The sequence below is a fragment of the Manis pentadactyla genome, chromosome 4, assembly GCF_030020395.1.
Source record: "Manis pentadactyla isolate mManPen7 chromosome 4, mManPen7.hap1, whole genome shotgun sequence".
In the NCBI taxonomy this organism is placed as follows: Eukaryota; Metazoa; Chordata; class Mammalia; order Pholidota; family Manidae; genus Manis; species Manis pentadactyla.
This window is the reverse complement of record NC_080022.1, coordinates 142,252,325-142,273,870: the sequence shown is the minus strand read 5'-3', so window position 1 is coordinate 142,273,870 and position 21,546 is coordinate 142,252,325. Positions and strand designations below refer to the sequence as shown.

Genomic DNA, 21,546 nt, shown 5'->3' with positions numbered 1-21,546 from the left:
TGAGAGAAAGTGAGACAAACAGGGAGCAGCGTCTAAGGATGACTTTCTTCTCAGCCAAGCAGGCCGCTACTGAGAGAGGGGTAAGCTGAGCTGGGGGCGATGAGGCAGTCTGGGGACGCGGAGAGAGGATATGAGCACCAGAATAACAGGCGTTCAGGGACGGCCGGGCGCTTACGCAGAAGCGGCCGGCCTCACTACTTAACCGCTGTATGATGAGGCACTGCCCGCCAGGTGGCGGTGTTTGCGGAAGCTCACGTATCCCATCGGCCCTGGCGCCAGAGCGGAAGAAGGCGCGGAGGGGACCGTCTGGCTCGCGTCGCCTCTACTTTCCTGTCCCTACTGACGTCGGACAACAAAAATGGCGGCAGGAACCAGCAATTACTGGGAAGGTGAGGGCGAGGCCTCCGTGTGGGTCTCGCGGAGGGGCGGAGGTGCTGAGTAAGGATGGGTCTTGGGGGAGGCAGCAGAGGAAAGAGTCTGGCCTCGGGAGCTGCCGAGCTGAAGGGTGGGGCTTGTATAATGGGGGACTGGGGGCCCTGGGGGCTGAGGAGACTGGCCGGTCTGGGGCGGGGGTGGGGGGAGTGCTGACCTGAGAGGCGGCTGGACCCGGGGCAGGGGTCGGGCCGAGAGCGCTGAGCAGGGGCCGGGAGGACGAGGGGCCGAGCCGCTGGAGAGAACTGGGTTGGGTTGGGTTGGGGCGGGGGCGGGTGGCGAACTCGGACGCAGAGACTTAGGCTACGAACTCTTGAGAGGAAACGAGTATTGACCAAGAATATCCCGGGCTCGGGAAACGAGAGGAGTCAGCGCTTTAGAGTTGAGGTCACTGTTGGACAAGTGAGTAGGAAAAGAGAAAGAAGGAACTTGTCAGTCCGGTCCACCGAGGGAAGTTATTTGAGCGGAATGTCTCCTGCTGGGTCTCCTTGGCAGCTTCAGGCTGGGACTTCGAGGATTGGGTGTCGAGTCGTTAGAAAGCAGAGGAAATAACTTCACCCTCTGCTTTGGAGATTAGTTTCGTTAAAAAGAGAAAGTTGAGAGAACTAGTGTGAATTGTGATTGTTGCGTTTTGCTATACGTCTTCTACCAAAAAGCCATCTTGTGTTTTGACAAATACGTTCATTTTAATTCCTGGACATACGGTCCATTAAAGTGGGCTCGTGTGAAACTCATTCCTGGACCATGGTGATGAACAAAGATCGGAGGCTCACCTTTTTCCTTCAGTTGTCTCTTTGCTTTGCTGCAATATAGAAACTACTCTCCGAATCCCTTTTCCCTTTAGCCTGTTTCCTGAGTCTGCTCACAGAAGCCTGGAAACCACCATGAATAACAGTATTGTCATTATCAGCCACTTCCAAGATACTTCTGAGTTCATCCATACTTTCCTGTCATACTTCCAGAGTGCTGTAACTTGATATTTTCTGCTAGAGAAGACAGTTGCTAATTACAAAGAAGTGTGCTTATAGTTTAAAACGTGTTAAAATGCCTATTTGAAATATGCATACTAGCTAGAAAATATTTTAAAATTATGTACAAGTGGCTACTGGTATCTTTAATACTATTCATTAGGCTATAGTTTTTTGAGGCACCATGCTGTTAATAATTAGAGTAGGTTATTATTGACGATCTTCTCTGTTCCAGGTACTTTAAACACACGATTAGTAATGCATAGAAAACTCCTCAAGGTGGGGGTTTTAAAAACAAAAAATTGAGGTTGGTAGTAGGTAAGTAGATTGTCAGTAAATCTCAGAGCCAGTTCTCAGAATCTTAGAATGTTAGGCTGAGCTGAGATTCCAACTGGGACTTAATCTCTGGGAAAATATACTGTACTATACTATACAAACATACATACTCCACTACATTATGCTGCTCGCTACTTTTGGTTACGGATAACTATATTGAAATAATCTTTTGTATTCCTTGTTCCTGAAAGAAGAGATCCTTACACTATTCCTTCCCATATTTCAGACCTTTTATTTTGACCTCCACTTTACCATGATTTAGACTATTGACATGTAGATGTGGGTTTCCAGATGTGGCTTCTCTCACTCAAACACATAGTAGTAGATGTCAAACTACTATGTCACTTTGCTTGCTTGTTTGCCTCTGTTCTTTTAAAACTTAACGCTCTGATTTCTGTCATATATATATTTGACTTTGTTAATAATACATTGTTTATTGTTAATTTCAGCCTCTCCAAATGTCTTCCAGTAAGCTTATTGAAAGACAATTTTTTAAAATTTTGGTATCATTAATACACAATTATATGAGCAACATTGTAATTACTAGATTCCCCCCAATATCAAGTCCCCACCACATGCCCCATTACAGTCACTGTCCATCAGCATAGTAAGATGCTATAGAATCACTACTTGTCTCTTCCCTGCTAATTGGAATGCCCCTTATTCGTCTTCTCCCTCCCTTCCCACCTCCCCACCCCCAGTCCCTTTCCCTTTGGCAACTGTTAGTCCATTCTTGGGTTCTGTGAGTCGGCTGCTGTTTTGTTCCCTCAGTTTTTGCTTTATTATTCTCCACGGATGAGTGAAATCATTTGGTACTTGTCTTTCTTCACCTGGCTTATGAAAGACAATTTATAAATCTTTACCAGTGATTATTTTTTCCATTTCTTTATGCTCCATCACTAAGTTACTCTACTATTAAGAATTTTGTAAGCCTAATAAAGTTTTGGAACATAGATACAGGAAAATCCCTGTCAAAAACAGTGATGGTTTCTTTTTTATAAAGTTAGCTGGTAAGTTGATACAATGCTGGTCACAAACCATGTTTAGTTCCTTTGTGATTTGTATTCTATTCTGAATTACAAAATTTTAGTTATTGCTATAGAAATAGTTTCAGGGAAGTTAGAACATTTTTCTAGTTGCCTTCGGGATAAAGCTGAAATTTTCCACCTCCCACTGAGTGTGTCTCCCTTTTACCCCATCTGAAGTTTAAATAATTGACAGTTTGCTTTCCTGAGTAAGTCTTTGGTTTCCACCTTTTCACACTTTTCTTTATGAAGGAAAGTAGACTAATATACGATCATTTTCATAGTTTTTTTTTCTTTAGAATAGTTTTGTGATTTTTATGTCTCCTGATGAACTTTTGTGTTTGTTTGCTTTTATAATTTTGTTAAAGATCTCAGGAAACAGGCTCGACAGCTGGAAAATGAACTTGACCTGAAACTAGTTTCCTTCAGTAAACTGTGTACAAGTTACAGTCACAGCAACGTCCGAGATGGAAGACGCGACAGGTATAGGTACTACCAGATTCTGTCTCTTATGCCTTAAACTATATCATGTTTTTAAAGCACTAAAAAATAAACTAAATATGTAACTCTGTAACTTGGTCTGTTGGTGAATTTTGTTTTTTGTTGTTGTTACTGTTTTATTTTTTAGGAGTATAAAAATTCTTAATTTTTAAGACTAGTGTTTATTTGGAATCCTTAAGGCAAAGATTGTGACAGTGTCAGGAGGAAAATGCTAAGGTTTAGGAAGGAATTTTTAACAGAAATAAGTTTCTGGTTCAGTCAATGTAAGGGTATGTGGTTGATTTGCTCACATTTATTTCTTATGTGCTCTGATTGCTAAATAAATCTGAGGAAGTACCCAAATACAAAGTATACATAACACTATTCTGGTGTTTTAAAATGGATCTACTGCAGTATGTATCCTCACAATCATCTAAGCTATTTTTAACTTTGGTTGTATTTTGAGAATCTGGTGTACTACTATATTGGACATATTGAAATGTATTCTTTGAATCTTGTGCTCACTTTAGGCCATTGTTTCAAAAAATATTAAGAAATATTTAAGGCACTTAGAAAAGTGTAAAGAATAATGTAATGGATCCCCATGTGCCTATCTCCCACTTTAAGAATTAATCATTACCAATTCATCTGAAGCCCCTGGTGGCATTCCATTTTCTCCCTCCCCACAATCTCCATGTATTTTACTGCATCTGTTTGTGTTCCTAAACATTTCACAGGATCCAACTATAGTTATTTTGCAACTTGCGTTTTTGTTTAACATTACCTTTGAGATTAAGCTGTGAATACATTTAACTCTGGTATATTCATTTGCTACATATTATATTCTGTGATTATATCACAGTTTATTCTGTGGCTAGACATTGGTTCTAATTTTTGCTAATTAATAAAAATTTTAATAGCAGACACGGGGTTCTTGTGTTTTATATAATTTTACCTATACATGTTTTATGAATTTTACCTATAAAATGTTTCTGCATATCTAGCAGTGGAATTGCTGGTAGCAGAGTTGTTAGTTGTTATCTTCTCTTTATTTTACATCCTTTTTTGAGGATTGGTGACAGAATATTTTCTAGCTAATAATAATAAAAACAAAAACTGCACTTGTCTTTGAACCCAGGTCTTTCTAGCTCCAGAGCCTATACTCTAAACCTTTCTATGCATATTCCAACAAAAGACTCTTTTCAACACTACAGCCAGTGTGTGGCTTCTTTTTAATAAGGGCACCTTATTAAAGAATTAAGATAGCAGAGCCAGCATACTGACTAGGATATAAAAGTAAGCTATTGGCATGACAGCTTTGGTTACAGTGTGTTGCTTTGGGCTCACCTTTACTTAGAAAGTAAAGAGAATAAGTAATGTTCTTTTCTATGAGTAAACTTTTTTTATCACTGGAGAGCATTTTTCCTGAATACAAGTTTTTCAGTTGGCTCTGCCAGTGAGTATACAATCTTAAAACTGAATTGTCAAGAGGTACAATTACATGATGCTTTTTCTGTGTTCTCCATGCTTCATGAACTTCACTTTTGTGTCTCCTTTAAAGGAAAAATTAATCTTGAAAACATTCCCTAAGAAATTCTACAATTGGGACTGACCTTATAGAATTATGTCAGCCTAATTGTCCCTTTCATTAAGAAACCTAAGGCCATGAGATCAAGATCCAGTGTGCATTCTAAAGTGTTTTGTTAAAAAGGTTGAAAGCATGTCATAATGAGTAAACTCAGTGATGACCAGAATTTTTCTTCCAGGAGTAATTTTTTTACTTTCTGTATTTTGAGAATTTTGTGGTCTGTGAATCACCACATACCTGTAAAATGAGTTAAATTTATCTGAATCTTAGTATTGCGGAGAATGAGTTGTAATCATTTTCCCTGACTCTCGTGCTTTCCTGAGAATGGTGAATGTAGAGATTACCTCCTCATTCATTCAACAGGTATTTAGTTAACATCTGCCTGTGCCAGGCAGTATTCTAGGTGCTATACATAGATCTGTGAACAAGACATAGGCAGTTTCCCTCTTCATGGAACTTGAATTTGTTGACCCACTGTTCTTTTTGTTATATCTGGTAGGGGAGAATCTCTCTTAGTAGTATATAGAGGATTTTTGTCTGTACACATTCTAAGAGAGAAACAGAACCTTGGCTTGACTCTGACACTTAATAAAGAACAAGATATTTTTGTCTATTTTAAGGCAAATAAATTGAAATCTTTCAAGAAGAGATAAGTTGGACCTAGCTAAACATCTTAAAATAGAAATTCACCTTACTGGCTGCTTTTTTGTTATTTCACTGCTTACTATTGCTGTGGAAGTGTATATGGAGAAGGGAAACTTTTGATGGTAAAGGTACTTTTTTTATGTTTAACTGATGATTTAATCTGTCTTCATTCACCACACCCAAGCACTGTCAAAGGGCAGGACAAAGTCTTCAAGAAGACTGAAGAGTATAGTCATTGTCTGCATATTATCTGTGTTCAGTATAACTAAAATCTATATTGAGCTGCTATATGACAACACATACCACTTGGGGACCTACTGAGGGTTAGTGTTTTTTCAGGAGAAGCAAAAGAAACTCTTAGGACAGTGGTTTTAGAATTTGAATCTGTCAAACATAAGTTTCCCTTGTAAAAAGTAAGATTTTTACTGACTCTTCATATTTTGAAAGTTAACATTTTTCAAACAAAACAATTGCATAATATAAGTGGAAATGTAGAAGGTTGGTACTAAAACTTCCCTGCTGGATGTGGCTGCCTATATTAGACTTAAAGCCAATTCCTCATTACTTAATAGCTAGTTATCCAATCTGTGGATCCCGTATGTCTCAATTTATTTCTTGTAAGAGTCAGGGAAGAAGAGAGAATTTAAAGTCTAAGGAACCATATGCTTTGGGGTAAAATTTAAGAGATTATTCTTCACAGATCCTATAACATAATCTATAATATATTTTATAGCTCCTCTTATATTCCATACTATATAGTTCAACAGGTTTTTTTCCTGTATATAATTTGTACTTTTAGATTCAGCATTTCACTAGACACTGCCATAGCTTAAGTTACTTTCATTTGGGAAACAGTAAGCAAACATTTGGAATTTCTTTACATTTTTAAGATTGGATGTATTAAAGCTCAGGAAAATCCTGCATTCAGGTGTACAGAATTTAATATTTAGGACATGTGCCATCTTTATAGGAAAACTTCTATAAATATTATAGCTTCTTCTTGGATTAATACTTAGCCTATAGGCACACACCTGATCATCTACATTTGCTCTCTTACAGAACTAAACTATGTTTTCTACCTTTATCTTGCATCTACCTACCACTTCAGCATTTTATTAAAAATAATAATAATAAGGGAGAAATGTGGGATTCACATATAAATCAAGTATAAAAATCAAACGAATATTCATATTTGACCTGATTGTTTATAGTTCATAATGCGTGATCAAAACCGAAAGTTTCTGTGATGACTGCCCTTGTACTGTTCACCATGTAAGAACTTATTCACTATGTAAGAATTTGTTCACCATGTAAGAACTTGTTCGTTTTGCTTCAGAAGATTGGAGACTGATGAGAATTACGCTTGGGGTGGATTAATGATTGTGTATAGAGTCCCCTATACAGAATTTTATTGTTGTTAACAACCATTTGATCAATAAATATGAGAGATGCCCTCTCAAAAAAAAAAAATTATAGCTTCTTAAGCAGAAAATGTCTCGGGTTCCACTTGATCTCTTTAAGAATAATTATCTATTATTTTAAGTATATTTTAAATGATTAAGTTTAAGTAATGATTCTCTTTCCTTGAACTTCTCTTTAGCTCTGACACAACGCCCCTTTTAAATGGATCAAGCCAAGACAGAATGTTTGAAACAATGGCAATTGAGATTGAACAGCTATTGGCAAGGGTAAGTACTTTCTGTTAAATGGCCATTTTTCTAATAACTGTGTACTTTCTAGATATGGACTAGATTATATTAATGCAGACATGTTACTGAAATCATCTTTTCATTCAAGGTATGTGCCTCCCCTAGGCCGCTTGAATCTTGATGACAGCCTTTCTCAGGTCCTATGGGTGTTGTTTTAGCTTTAAAGATTATGTGGGGGAAATACCTGCTGTCTTGTTTTTTGTATTTTTTTGGGGGTTTTTTTTTTTCGTTGTTAGCCAGGAGGGCATAAAGGAGAATAATTTTATCTTTTTGTATTGCTTTCTAAAATATTTTTGTTGGTTTTCTTTCTCTTCTCTTTTTTTTAGCTTACAGGAGTAAATGATAAAATGGCAGAATATACCAACAGTGCAGGTGTCCCCTCCTTGAATGCAGCACTGATGCACACATTACAGCGACATAGAGACATATTGCAGGTAATCTGTTGGGCTTAAGATTTTTATGTAATTATAAGAATTAAAAAAAAATTTTTTTTACAATATGTGTACATATATTTAAGAAAACAAAAGGAAAAATCTGAGACAATAAATGTCATGATACAGAAATTTGTCTTGTTTGCTTATTTATTTTTTCTTTGGCATTGTAAAATTCTGAAAATGTCTGATAGCTCTTGCTTTTGCCTGGTATATTCATCACTAGGTAAATATACTTTTACTGGGAGGCCTCGCTAGCTAGCTATAATAGTGAAATAGCCAGTGGTCTTGCATAGGCAGTAATATGGTGATAAAGAGTATATTTCATCAGGCTTTGAAGCTAATGTGGAAGGGAATTTACTGTATTTAGTACATCGTTTGAGAAAATATTAGGTGTACCAATAAAGTGAAATAAACTTTTAAAGATTTACATTTGGTGTTAAAAGCACAGTAGTACAAATAGGAAGGCAAGTAAGTATTTTTGATATTGAAAAAATTAAGCAACTATTTCTAATTTTAAAAACTCCTAAAAATAGGAATCGAAGGATATTTTATTTATCTTATAAAAAATGTGTATCAGATTAAAATCTAGCATCATGCTTAATGAAAAAGCACTAAAAGCATTATTCCCATTGAAGAAATAAACAAGACAAGGATATTTAACAATGACCACAGGTCTTTAACATTCTTTTGAAAGTTCTTGGTGGTACAGTTAGAGATATAAAGAAAGGAAATAGAAATACTGAAAGTCAAGAGGCAAAATTTGTTTTATCTGACAGGGATAAGATTATTAATCTAATAGAACCAAGAAAACTAATCAAACATGTATATATATTAGAAACAAATTCAATAAGATGGTAGATTACAAAATTAATATATTAAAGCAAGTAGTTTTCCTGTATACAAACAATAACCTGTTAGAAAATATAATGGAAGAAACTGTAAAATCCTTATGTATAAATTCAATAAGAATGTATACGACTTGTATATAAGTATAAAACTTTACTGAAGAACATAAAAGAAGGTTTAGATAAAGAATTACTCTGCCTTTAGATGGGAAGATTTCTCTCTAAATCAACCTATAAATTGAATGTCATCCCAGTGGAAATAGCATGTTTTTTGTTTTTGTATTTTAATTGGCAAAATGTCAGCAGAGTTCACTTAGAGTCATAGACATGCAAGTATAACCAAAAAAAAAAAAAAAGTGAAAATTAAGAGAAGTGATGAAGGATACCTAGTTCTACCAGATACTAAAACCTGTTAAGAAGCTAGAATAATTAAGACAGTTTGACTCTAGAGAAAAAAAATAGGCCAATAGAACAGAATAGAGTTCATTTATAGACCCAAATGTGCATGAAAAGTCAGCTTCTGATTAAGGTGGTATTTTAAATCAGTGGGAAAAGGAAAGATTATAAAATAGAGCTGTAACAATTGGCTAGTTATTTGGGGAAAGAAAACAAGCCTCATTTTCTATCTCAATCCTCACTCCTTACTTTGAGAATAAATTCTAGATGGATCAAAGATTTATATGTAGAAAAAGAAACTATAAAATTTCAGAATAAAGCATGGGTGGAATTACACATTTTGGGCAGTAAAGGACTTTCTAAGTAAGATCTAATACCAGAAATTGAAACAAATGACTAATTTGCATAATATACAAAGAAATAATAAAAATAAGAAAAAGACAGCCTAATAGGAAAATGGGCAAAGGATATGAACTTGCTGTTTACAGAAAATGACTGGCTAAACCATAAAAAGATGTTCAGCCATGTTCCCAAATGTAAATATACAATCAAAATGAAACATGATTTTTCACCTGTCAGATTGATATTGAAACATTTGTAATGCATTTTTAGCAAAGAGTGTAGAAAATGGGCACTCATCCATAGTTACTGGAAACATAAATCAATGGTCTTTCTAGAAGGCAGTTTAATGCTATCAAAATTTAAATATAAGATTCTTTGATCCAGTTATTCTGTTAGGCATTTATTATTTAAATGCATTTTAAAAGAGTGAGAGAGTTCTATTGTAGCATTTTTTAACAGAAAAAAAAAAAACCGCATTTAAAACTAGTGAATTTACTAAATTTTGATAGTCATAAGATGGAATTCCATAGAGCTTTTTAGAAGAATATTCATTTCTGTTTGCTAATATGGAAAAATTACTTGGTATTTTATGAACTACAGAAACAAAATGTGCTGTAGATTATAGCGTGACTTCTTTAGCATAAATGAAGGAAATAATAGATAGGCTTATGTATGTAAAAACATATTCCTGAAAGAAAATACAAGAAGATTATGATAATAGTTACAAGCTGTGGGGCAGGATAGCTTTTATTTCTATTCCTTTGGGTGTTCTAGTATTTTTCTCATGTTCATGTATTATTTTTGTTTTTAAACAGTCAATAAGGACTCTCCAGGAGTTATGGTTATGATTTTCATCTTCTTTATATACCTCTCTGAATTTAAAAATGTAGTGAATGTTCTTTAATCTCTTAAAAATATGGTAGTAGAAAAATAAAGGACAATATTTAAGGATTGTTTTGTTCTTTCATAATTCTGCTGGTTCTGGTCTTCCTTTGATTGGTTTAGGAATTAAATTTCTGTGGGAGTTCCTAAATGATGAAATTTAAAAATAAGCCCCACTGGGTGCACACTAATGAATAGATAGAGCCCCTCAAGTTTTATCCTCTCATTTTATGTTAAAATTATTTTTTTCTTTATAATTCTGTCCCATAAAACAAGGTACTAGAAGATGGGAAGTGCTGCAGTGTCTGTTACCTTAATACCGAATTGTTTTCATTTGAAAGAAGTTGGTCACTCTTCAGGAAAGGGTTAATAATGTTATTTTTGCCTCTGAATGGTTTGATTTCTTTAATAGCAGTTTTCTTGACAGAAATACATAATGTAATAACAATACATAATTGACTCAATAAGATGAAAATATATAATTAGCTCATGTTGAGACTGGATATCAATTTATTGCAGGATTATACACATGAATTCCATAAAACCAAAGCAAACTTTATGGCAATACGGGAAAGGGAGAATCTCTTGGGATCTGTACGAAAGGATATTGAGTAAGTGACCTTTTACATTATTTTGTAGGATGATTATTCAGATCTAGATTTAAGAATATATTTATGATTAACAGCAAATTGAGTAGCAGAACCATGATTTAGATTTCAAGGTTCTAATTCTCATTTCACTGTACTTTAAACATTGCTGCTACAGTGTGGTCCTAATTTACTTTGCTGGTCTTAGCTCCAGCTTCCTCTAGTTTTATATCATTGGCTCCTGCCAACCTTGACTTTCCTGTCTTAATTCAAAGTCCAGCTTAGGTGATAACCTTCATGAGTTTCTCTCTAATTTCCTACCACTCACATTAAGGATTATAACATTACCAGTAACTGAAGCTCTCCCATGTTTCCCTTCCTAATTACCACCTATTCCCTTACCCTCTCCCTTGCCTACACTGTTACATATTCAGGTAGCTAACAAAGTAGCTTTTACTTCTCTGGAATCTGAAATACCTGTTTTTTCCAGATTTTATACAAATTCATACTTATGGCAAATTAAGAACTCCCAACATTTTTATACTGATCTCAACCCATAATTTTAAACATTTGTTCTTTTCTTCCATCCCCCTACCTCACCTTCAGTAATATATTCTATCATATCATACACACATTTGACATTTTTTTCCACAACTGAACACCACTGGCAAGGTTAAATCCACTGGGCATCCAGTTAAAACTGAAGACTTTCCACTTTGGGGAAATCTATTAATGTCTGTCATTGTCTCAGATAAGGTGTTTATGATACTTATGTTTCATAAGTATTATGTTACGTTTCATAAACTTTGGTATATGTTACCATATTGTAAATTGGTATATATCACGTGTACTTTGAGAAACATTTTCCTGGAGATCCTTTATTTTGTTACAAATAGTAAGACAGTTTTGCAGCAGAAATTAATATTCATTGCATTCAAAATTTTTGTCTTAAAATTCTGACTCAGGATTATCCACCCAGCAAAGTTATATTTCTACCTCCAGAAATTATCTTGGAAAATTAATTTTTATTGTTTGTCTCTTTTTCATGTTTTTATGTTTAGTGATAAGTACTTTGTGTAATGTAGGAGTGAAAAGACTAAGGATTTTTGCCTTAGTTAGGAATTTTTTAATATTTAGTTCTCAGGAACATGTAAGTCTTTTGTTTAATTTTTCTACTGTCTCTTTATGTATGTATTTTAAGGGATACATTGAGAACCAATAGGCTATGTAGAGGACAGCCTTTAATGTGTAGGCATTTAGCTCCGCCACAGTTTGTGGGAATCACTAGAATATAGCCCACTTTAATAACTTTCTGAAAAATTATCATAAAAGAAAATGTTCATCCATTCATTAAACTTACCTGATTGCCAGCCATGAATAAGACACTGTGTCAGTCGTAGTAGAAAGTACAAATGAAAAGACCAACTTGGCCCTCCAGGACTTTATAGTCTACGTGCCAGAGGGGGGTAAGGCATAATACTCAATATAATACAAGGCAGAATATGATTAGTAAGATGAGCTATAATAGTAATAACTGACATTTTAGAGTTTTGTGCAATTGCATACTACTTTTCCATTTATTAACTTTCTTGGCTTCATATAATCTTTTGGTATAAATAAAAATTATTAGTCTCATTTTATAAAACCAGACATTGAGAGACTTGTCTAAAGTTGACTGGCTAATAAATGATGGAGTGTACATTTGAATCCAAATCATCAGTCTTCAAGTCCAGGGTGTTCTTGGTTATATCATGCTGCTTTTCCTTGTGTTTTCTTTCCTGCTGTGCTTTGCACATTAGCACTGCTCCTCAGCCAGTAGTTAGTTCAGTTTTATCAGCATAACCCTCCTTTTCTATAGTATATGTGCAGTTACTTGTATTTTTTATTTTATTCTTGGTACCTTACTGTAAGTAAAGAATAGAAACATGAAAATGTCAATAATTATTATTATAAAAAGTATTATCTTACAAATTTTAAGGTACCTAAGACCAAGATAGAAATCCTTAAGTATGTCAAAATTGGCAGATCTTAAGCTTCATTTTAGTGCTCCTTTGGCCTCAGTTGATGGACTGCATGTACCATTGTGAAGGAAAACATTCCATTTCAGCAGCTTCCCGAACCTTTGGGCTATGTAGTAATCAGTCCAAACTTTTACTCCACTTGGAGAAAGTAAAGATGTAGGAGATAATAGACAAAGAAAGGAAAAATAAGATTTTTGCATATCTTAGAATGTTGGATTATTTTGATGAAAAATAATGAACTATTAGGCCTAGAGAGGCAATCATATTTATTTTTAACAGATGTCATTTTTAGAAGATGGAAAAAGGATTATACATTTTTTTAATTCTTCATTCAAAACTATAGAGAGGCTTAATTTGTCCACTTTGGATGTTACTAGAATCAGTCACTTAATCTTTTTTGTGGTGTCTGCCAAAAATATTCTTACATTTTTTCTATTTTGTTCTAGGTCATATAAAAGTGGGTCTGGAGTAAACAACAGAAGAACCGAACTGTTTTTGAAAGAACATGACCACCTTCGAAAGTAGGTATTATTGAATATATATACTATGTAGTTTCTCATTCTTATTAATTTACTTACATAACAAACACTTTATGGTATTTATTATAATTGCTTTACCCATGCTAATTAATTTAATTCTCCTAATGACCCTACTTGAAGAAGTGGAATTGGAACTGTTCCAACTATAATTAGAAAAGATGTGGTGTTAATATCCAAAATTAGCATTCACATCACTTGTTACCTGTAATGTCTTTTATTGTCTTAATGTTTCTTTTCTTCAGCAAGTCTGCTACCCTAATACTTTTTTCCAGTATTGTAAATTATTAGTAGTAATAATAGTAATAATACTGATAATGACTTAGGTTTGAATGGCCTGTTACAACTTATATATGTCAAGAAGCTTTATAAAGGGTAATTGGCCATATGTCAAATCCAAAGAAAGTATCTTATTTTCCAAGAATGCAGAAGAAAATACCTAAAAACTTGGATCAGCTAAAAATATGTTTAAAAAACAAGTCTCCCTACTCTATCCCTGATTCATTTATTTTTTTCTCTGAAATATACTGGTTTCTTTAGTATTTTCTCTGTAGTTTGTAGTACAAATTAAGGATCAGAAGATTACTTATCTCTATGAGCTCAGCCTTTTGGCGTCTGAGCAGCTTGTATGCATGATAGTTAAGTGTCATGAATTATGTTGGTTATTTGCTGCTGAATGTCATAAATTAGTCATGTCCATGTAATATTAAGGTACTGCTCAATTTTTTTCTTTAAAGCTCACCATTTTAAATATAAGCTGTTGAAACCAGAACACAGAAAAATCAAGACCTTTTTAGAAGCCTGGGTGCTTCTAGTGTTGGAAATAGTTACTAGTTCTCTTTCTTAAACTGTTGAATATTATTGATTGGCACAAGAGGGCAGTCTTTCCTAGAGTGTGTTTACTGTATAGTCATTCACAGCTTTGGTCTTTTTGTATTTGATAAAGACTACCATAAAAATAATTTTTAATTACATCCAAAACTATATTAATATGTTCTTGGGGTATAGGTGATTTAAGGGATAAGATGCTCAAGTAGCACAAAATAAAGATTAGATCTTTATAGTACTCATTTTAGAAAACACGAATAATTCAACACAAAAAAGACAAATCACTCATCAGTACAGATTCTGTAACCAATTTTTATTCATCTGTAGATTATGAACCCATCTTACTTGACGATTTTTTGTTTGCTTTTGAATAGTTCTTTTAACTTTTAATAGTACTTATATTCTGATACAGACAAACCATAATTCATATAACCATTTCTTTAATCTTGGCCTTCTGTATTATTACCAGCTTTTTTACTGTTATACATATTGAAGACTTGACATGTATCCATAATTATTTCCTTATGATAAATTCAAGAACTGAAATTACAGTATTAAAAAATATGTTCATTTGTAAAGCTTTTGATACAGCATTGTAAATTTCCTTCTAAAGGTTTGCTAGTTTAGAGGCCCCATTAGTAGCATATATGTGAACATTCCCCAGTGCCTTCAGTAACAGTGATATTTTATTTTTTAAATTCATGCCAAGAAGATAGGCAGAAATACTCAGGCTGTAGATTTTTTTAAATACTAGAAGGAATACAGTTTCATTAGAGAAAACATGGTTAAACAGCCATGCTAAAGAAGTAATAGTTAAGTTCATGTAAAAGTGATTATAGAAACCTATAGTGATTATAGATTATATATTTTATCAAGCCCATTTATAATTAATAGGTCATATGTGCTGTTAGGGTACTTTTTATTTTGTCTTTCAAGAATTAAGGTTTTTTAATACACAGTAACTCCGGAAACTAGTTTGATTTTGTACAGTAGGGTCAGACTTTTTATAAGTAGAAGCATGCTTAGACTTTTATTTGATTCTTCATAAAATACTGTTTTCTCATGTTAATGTAAATTTCTACAGCTTGTTTAAAAAGTATATATTTTTGCCTTGAAAAAGAGTAAAAGAATTTTTATAAATGAATGCCAAACTTAAAAAAAAAAAAAAACACCTTGGTTAGGAATTGTTTTTACCAGCTCCCCTTAATAAATTTTTTGTCTAAAAATAAATGTTAGCTTATAGTTTATCTTTAGGAAGGTGTTAATTTCTCTTCCATGGTGATTAAGGTAGATTTCATTTTTGTCTTGTCTTTCCCCGAGACTGTTTCAGTATATTAGTCAGAAGAAAATGCTGACTTTGAGTTAGTGTCAAGCTTGTAGCTATTGTTCTTACTGGACTGTAGATGTATTTCTGTGAGCTGTTTGGTTGCTATTTAATATCTTCCTTTATATAATTGTTCTCTTTTATTGCTCCCCTCTATTTTCTTTTTTGAAAAAATTATCTGAGTTAATTTTGACTTTTAAAGTTCTTTTTTTCCTCTAAAGAACTTTGGCCTTTATGATCTTATCTCTCTTCATATTTATTTTTCACGGATTAATTTTCACAAATGTATATACTCTTTTAACTGCCCACCACAGTCAAGATACAGAGCATTTCTATTACCCCAAAAAAGATCTATGCTCCTTTGTAGTCAATCCCTGTCCCCCAATCCCAGGCAGCTGTCTACCGGCTCATTCACAATAGGTTAGTTTTACCTTTTCCAGAATTTCATATGAATGAGTTCATACAGTATATACTTTTTTCACTTGGCATAGTGTTACTAAGACTCATCTGTTTGTTTTTTGTATTAGTTGTCAGTTCCTTTCTATAACTGAATAATTTCCATTGTATGATATACCCCAATTTGTTTATCCATTCATCCACCGATGGATATTTGGGTTGTTTTTAGGCTTGAGCTATTACAAATAAAGCAGTATGACCATTTATAGACAAAATTTTGTGTGGTCATATGTTTTCATTTCTCGTGATTAAATACCTACAAGTTGTATTGTTGGATTGATTGTAAGTGTGAGTATATGTTTCATTTTATAGGAACCTGTCAAATTCTTTTCCAAAGTGGTTGTACCGTTTTTGCATTCCTGCCAGTACAGTGTTAAGAGTTCTAGTTGCTTTAAGTCCTTGTCTGTACTTCTATTGTCAATCATTCTATATTAGCCATTTTAATATGTATGTAGTGGTTTTAATCTGCATATTTCATCGTGGTTTTAATCTGCATTTCTCTGATGACTAATGATAAAGCAGCCTTTCAAGTGCTTACCTGTTATTTGGGTATCTTCTTTAGTGAAGTGTCTGTTCAGATCTTTTGCCCATTTTTTAATTGGTCTGTTTCTCTTCTCATTGAGTTCTAAGTGTTCTTTCTATACTCTGGATACAAGCAAGTCTTTTGTCAGATATAGTGGTTCTGCAGATATTTTCTTTGAGCCTGTAACTTACCTTTTCATTTTGGTAACAATGACTTTTAAGAGAGCAGAGGTTTTACATTCTGAAGAAGTCCAGTTGATTAATTTTTCTTTTATGGTTATTTTCAGCCTAAAAAATCTATCTGAAGGTTGCAAATATTTTGTCCTGTGATTTCTTCTAAAGTTCTTTAGTTTTAGCATTTTTACTTCATCTTTGTGTGTAGTGTAAGCATTTGCAGGGGTTGCGATTCATTGTTCACCACATGGATATCCTGTTGTTTCAGCACTATTTGTTGAAAAAACTCTCCTTTCCCCTATTGAGTTATGTTGGCACTTTTTGTTGAGAACTAATTGGCCATATGTACTAACACAGTTTATTTCTGAACTCTGTTCTGTTCCATTGCTCTGTACAGGTCCATCCTTATAGCAGTAGCTTACTATTTTGATTACTATAGCTTTATAGTAAGCCTTGAAATGAGGTGGTACAAGTCCCCTAACTTTGTTCTGTATTTCTGAATTGTTGACTTTTTGGGTTCCTTTACACCCATATAAAATTTTACATATATAATTTTAAATAAGATTACCTTGAATCTATAGAACAATTTGGGGAGAATTGCCATTTTAACAATAGCATATCTTCCAATCCAGGATCATGGTGTGTTTTTCCATTTATTTAGGTCTTCTTTTATTTCTTACAGCATTTTATGGTTTTCAGCATATAGGTCTTACACAAATTATGTTAAACTTATCTTTAAATATTTCCTGTTTTGGTATATGATTATGAATGGAATTTTTAATTTTCTAATTGTTTTTTCCTAGTATAGAAATATAATTGATTTTTGCGTATAACCTTTTATTCTGTGACCTTGCTAAATTTACTTTTTAGCTGTAACAGTTTCATGGTAACTTCTTTGGGATTTTCTTACAATCACTTTTATAGTTTTATTTCTTCCTTTCTGATCTGTGTTCCTTTTATGCCCTTCCTCCCTGATGGCACTGGCTGCAACCTCCAACACAATGCTGAATAGAAGTGGTTAGTGCAGCTACTCTTGCCTTGTTTTGTATTTTAGGGGAAAACACCTATCCTTTATATTAACAGTGTTCTTGTACATGCCCTTAATCAGGCTGAGGAAGAGCCTTTCTTTTCCCATTTTGCCAAAAAGTTGTTTTTTTGTTGGATTTTTTTAGCTTTTTATTTTGAAATAATTTTAGCTCACAGAAAAATTAGATAGTACAGAGAATTCTTGTATATCCTTTATCCAGCTGTCCTTATGTTAATGTCTTACATAACCTTAGTACAGTTATCAAGATCAGCAAATTAACATTGCTATAATACTATTATCTAAACTACAGACTTTATTCACCAAAGTTTCCACTGATGTTCTTTTTATGTTCCAAGACCCAGTTCAGGATCCTATAATGCGTTTAGTTGTTATGTCTTCTTAGTCTCCTCCAATCTGACAGAATTGCCTGACCTTAATTCATCATGAGAAGACATCAGACAAACCCAAGTTGAGGGACAGTCTACAAAATTAACTGAGTAGGAGTCTAAAGTGTCATGGTTATGACCTTACATAATTTTGGCAAGACTCCAAAGGGTGGTGTTTGGGCCCTCTTAGAGTGTGTATCATGTCCGTGTATCTTACTGATAATGTTAATCCAGATTGCTCAATTAAGGTAGTGTCTGCTAGCTTTCTCCATTGTAAAATTACTATATTTCCCATTGTGATTAATAAATATAGGGGAAGATGCCTTCAGATGATGCAAATACCGTTTCTCTTCAAACTTTTCCCACCAATTTTAGCATCAATTAATGAATCTTGTTTCCCCTATTGTTCCTGTGGTGTTTGCTCACTGGTGATTTCCTGTTTCCATCAGTCCTTATATGTTGATTAATTGGAATACTGTAAGAGCTGCTCCTTCTCCATCATTTATTTTATTTAACTATCAGCATAGACTCATAGATACTTATAGTGTGTGTTATAATCTAGCACTAGGGTTATTTTGTTCAAATTGTTCCACCTTTTGCCATTGGGAGCTCTTTTGTCTTAGCTTCTGTCATTTGACGTGCCCCATCCTTTACAATCTGGTACTACAGACAAAATGTTCATGGCTCATCTATTTTTTCTGTCTGAGCTCTGGAATCAACCACTTCTCCAAAAAGCCTTGGTTCCTTTTATTGGAGAGTGGTTCAGAAACTAGTATCTGTGTTTATTGCCACTGAGGTGTCATTGCTCCTCGGCTCTCTCTTGCTAAAAGTCTTTGTCATGGTTGAATTTTTCTTCTTTTTTTTTGCATTTATTGAGGTGATTTTTTTCTTTGTTACTGTAACATGCTAAATTACATTGAATATTTTCAAACATTAACTCAACCTTGTTTGTTTTGTGATTTTAGCCAAATTTCTGGGAGGTTGTATAGCTAGTAAAAGCCAAGATTCAAACCTAGCTCCCCTGATTGTGTTGCTTTTGCAGTACTGCACACCTCTCTAAGATGATTCTCATGGGGCCTTCTTCACAGAATTGCTAAGCTCATGCATGTAAGAAGTCTGTAAACTGTGAGGCATTTCTGTATAAAGCAGAACCTAGGATTATAAAGCTAAGAAAAGCAAGTACTAGAGGTACCTTTTATATGCACTGTCAGTCTACATTTCTGAAATAGATTTTTAAATACTTTGGATGCCAGAATAGTCTTCATAAAATGAAATTCTTATTGTATTAATGGACTATGATTATATCTGAAATGTATGAGACATGTATTCACCTAATTTAGTGGCCTTTGCAAGGAATGGTTGTCTCTGAAAAACTTTTGTTGTGTTTCTCTATATATTGTTAATAAATACCATATGATTCCAATTAAGTAATGCTTGTATTATAACATCTGTGTATGGGGCAATATAGTAGAATTTTGGCATTCAGGGTTCAACATTAGCTTTCTCAACTATTTGTGGACCCTAAAGGTTCATGATGCATAGTATTTTTGAGATACAAACTTGGGTATCACGTGCCATAGAGATGGGATTGAAGAACCTATCTGGAGAACATGATAACATTTCATCCTCACTTCTAAGCTTCATATTTGTTGCTTATTGTTACTTACTTGGTAGCTACCATGAAATGATTTATACCCACACATACATATACTTTGTTTCTTTGTGATACTTTACTGCAAGAAAAAAACAGCATTATAAAGGTAATGATAGTGAAGTAATCTTAAGAAAGTGGTGCTCCTAAGTAGAAAAATGAGAAGTTTATGGAAGAAACTACACGTAACGGTAGTGGCCATAAACTTGGGAATATGCAAAGATGTTAAGATATAGCCCTTACTTGTGTCAGGGGTCATTTGTATAAAAGAGAATTGAATTTTTAGCTAATGAGAACTGGTAACATTTGACTATCTCACTATCATTCCATTCATGGGATATTTAAAAATTATATATCAAAGCTCCATTTGTCACAGATGGCTCTCTGGCATATTAGAATAGATGATAAGGCGGGTTAATAATACCCTGAACAATACTTTCCTTATTTTTATATTCATGTGGTAATGTCCAGTATTACAAAGCAGAATGACCTGGTTAGGAACTTTGATACAGAACTCATTTTTGTTCACTTGGAGCTATATGGAAATCATCCATTTTCAGTTAATACATGGCTTTATTAAACTGTAAAACTTGAGTCAGACGTACTCTGCTGTAGTGAGGATTTTCTCTCCATATCTCTCTCCAGATGTATGTTTACATAATATATGTATGTCCTCCCCCATCCCTGTAAAAATTAATAAGGATTAATTCAGTGTTAACTGATTGATATTTTATTTATCCAACAAGTGTCTGTTATTCATTTATTTGTTCATTTATCAAGCATTTAGTGAGTGTCTCTCCTATTGAACTAGATGGTAGGGAATCAAAGGTGAATCAGACTCAGTCTCTATCCCCGGAGAAATCATTCTGGTTGGAGAAATAATAAACATGTAATTATGGTATCCTGTGAAATATTGTATTTTTAAAAAGTATTAAATGATAAGATGTATGTGAAAAAACTGTAAACTTTACAAATTTAAGATTTCTTTCCTCTGTGTGTAGTATAATGTCTGACATATCTTAAATGCTTGTTAAATTTGTGAATGAATTAATGAAGAGCAAAGAGCTGTGAAAGGATAATACTGTAGTATAAATTGGAATTATATTTTTTATATAATGCCTGGATATACAGATGAAATGAGGGAAGGTGTCACAAAAGATGTGAGTTTTGAGCTGGACTTTGAATATAAGCAACTTTTGTTGAGAATCAAGAAAGGGGATTCCAGAACAAGAGACTGTGATATGTACAAGTTCCTTGATCTACATCAATCATATATCTGTAGGCTCATATAGCTAACAAGATACTGTTGTTTACACTATCCCTTTTAAGCCCCATGACAACTCCATATGGTGAGTTCATAGAGCCAAGTGCTTGAGGTTTAACTAGGACCTCGATATAAGAACAACTAGCCAATTTTTTCTTTATAGTTTCATGATTGCTAGTATTATTGAATTTCTGTTATTATATTTATGAAAGAATTGTTTTCTGGGTTATAAATATGTAAGAAACATAAACATAAAATGAAAAGTATAGTTCCATTTTTAGTTATATAGCCACATTTGTTTATGTTGACATAAGTTAATTTTTTAGGAGTTTCAGAAACAAATTGGAAAATGCTTCCTTAATATTTCAAAGATTCTTCATGATTTAGGTAGTTTCTTGGGATTTCAGTCCTTTTAAATTATTTACCTGAGTAATAGCAAATTGAAACTGCAATTCCCACTACTTTCTTAAGCTTTCTTTTTCTGCTATAGTTAAACAAATCCGTTGACATAAAAAATATAAATTTTTTACATCAAATATTTGGTTAAAATACTTTGCAGGGACAAAAAAAAACCAAAACTTCTTCCCCATTTATACTTCCTGTTGTGTTTATGTTGTGTATTTTATGTAATCAAGACAGTGTGGTGTTGGTGAAAGAATAAATAAATAAATCAGTAGAACAGAATAGA

At 33.8% G+C, this 21,546-nt stretch overlaps 1 protein-coding gene across 3 annotated transcripts in view; it reads left to right on the top strand.

Annotated features, from left to right (window-relative positions):
• The first annotated feature begins 238 nt into the window (after positions 1–238).
• GOSR1 (golgi SNAP receptor complex member 1) overlaps positions 239–21,546 on the top strand; it is a 39,764-nt gene continuing 18,456 nt past the window's right edge. The window contains exons 1-6 of one of the 3 annotated variants that reach the window (XM_036906250.2): positions 239–389; positions 3,130–3,244; positions 7,075–7,162; positions 7,510–7,617; positions 10,602–10,693; positions 13,137–13,211. In XM_036906250.2, the coding sequence (XP_036762145.1) occupies positions 359–389; positions 3,130–3,244; positions 7,075–7,162; positions 7,510–7,617; positions 10,602–10,693; positions 13,137–13,211 (509 nt within the window). In that variant the 5' untranslated portion in view covers positions 239–358. Of the gene's footprint in view, positions 390–814; positions 835–3,129; positions 3,251–7,074; positions 7,163–7,509; positions 7,618–10,601; positions 10,694–13,136; positions 13,212–21,546 lie in introns of those variants that run through there. The other 2 variants (XM_036906249.2, XM_057501071.1) reach the window with 2 other exon arrangements.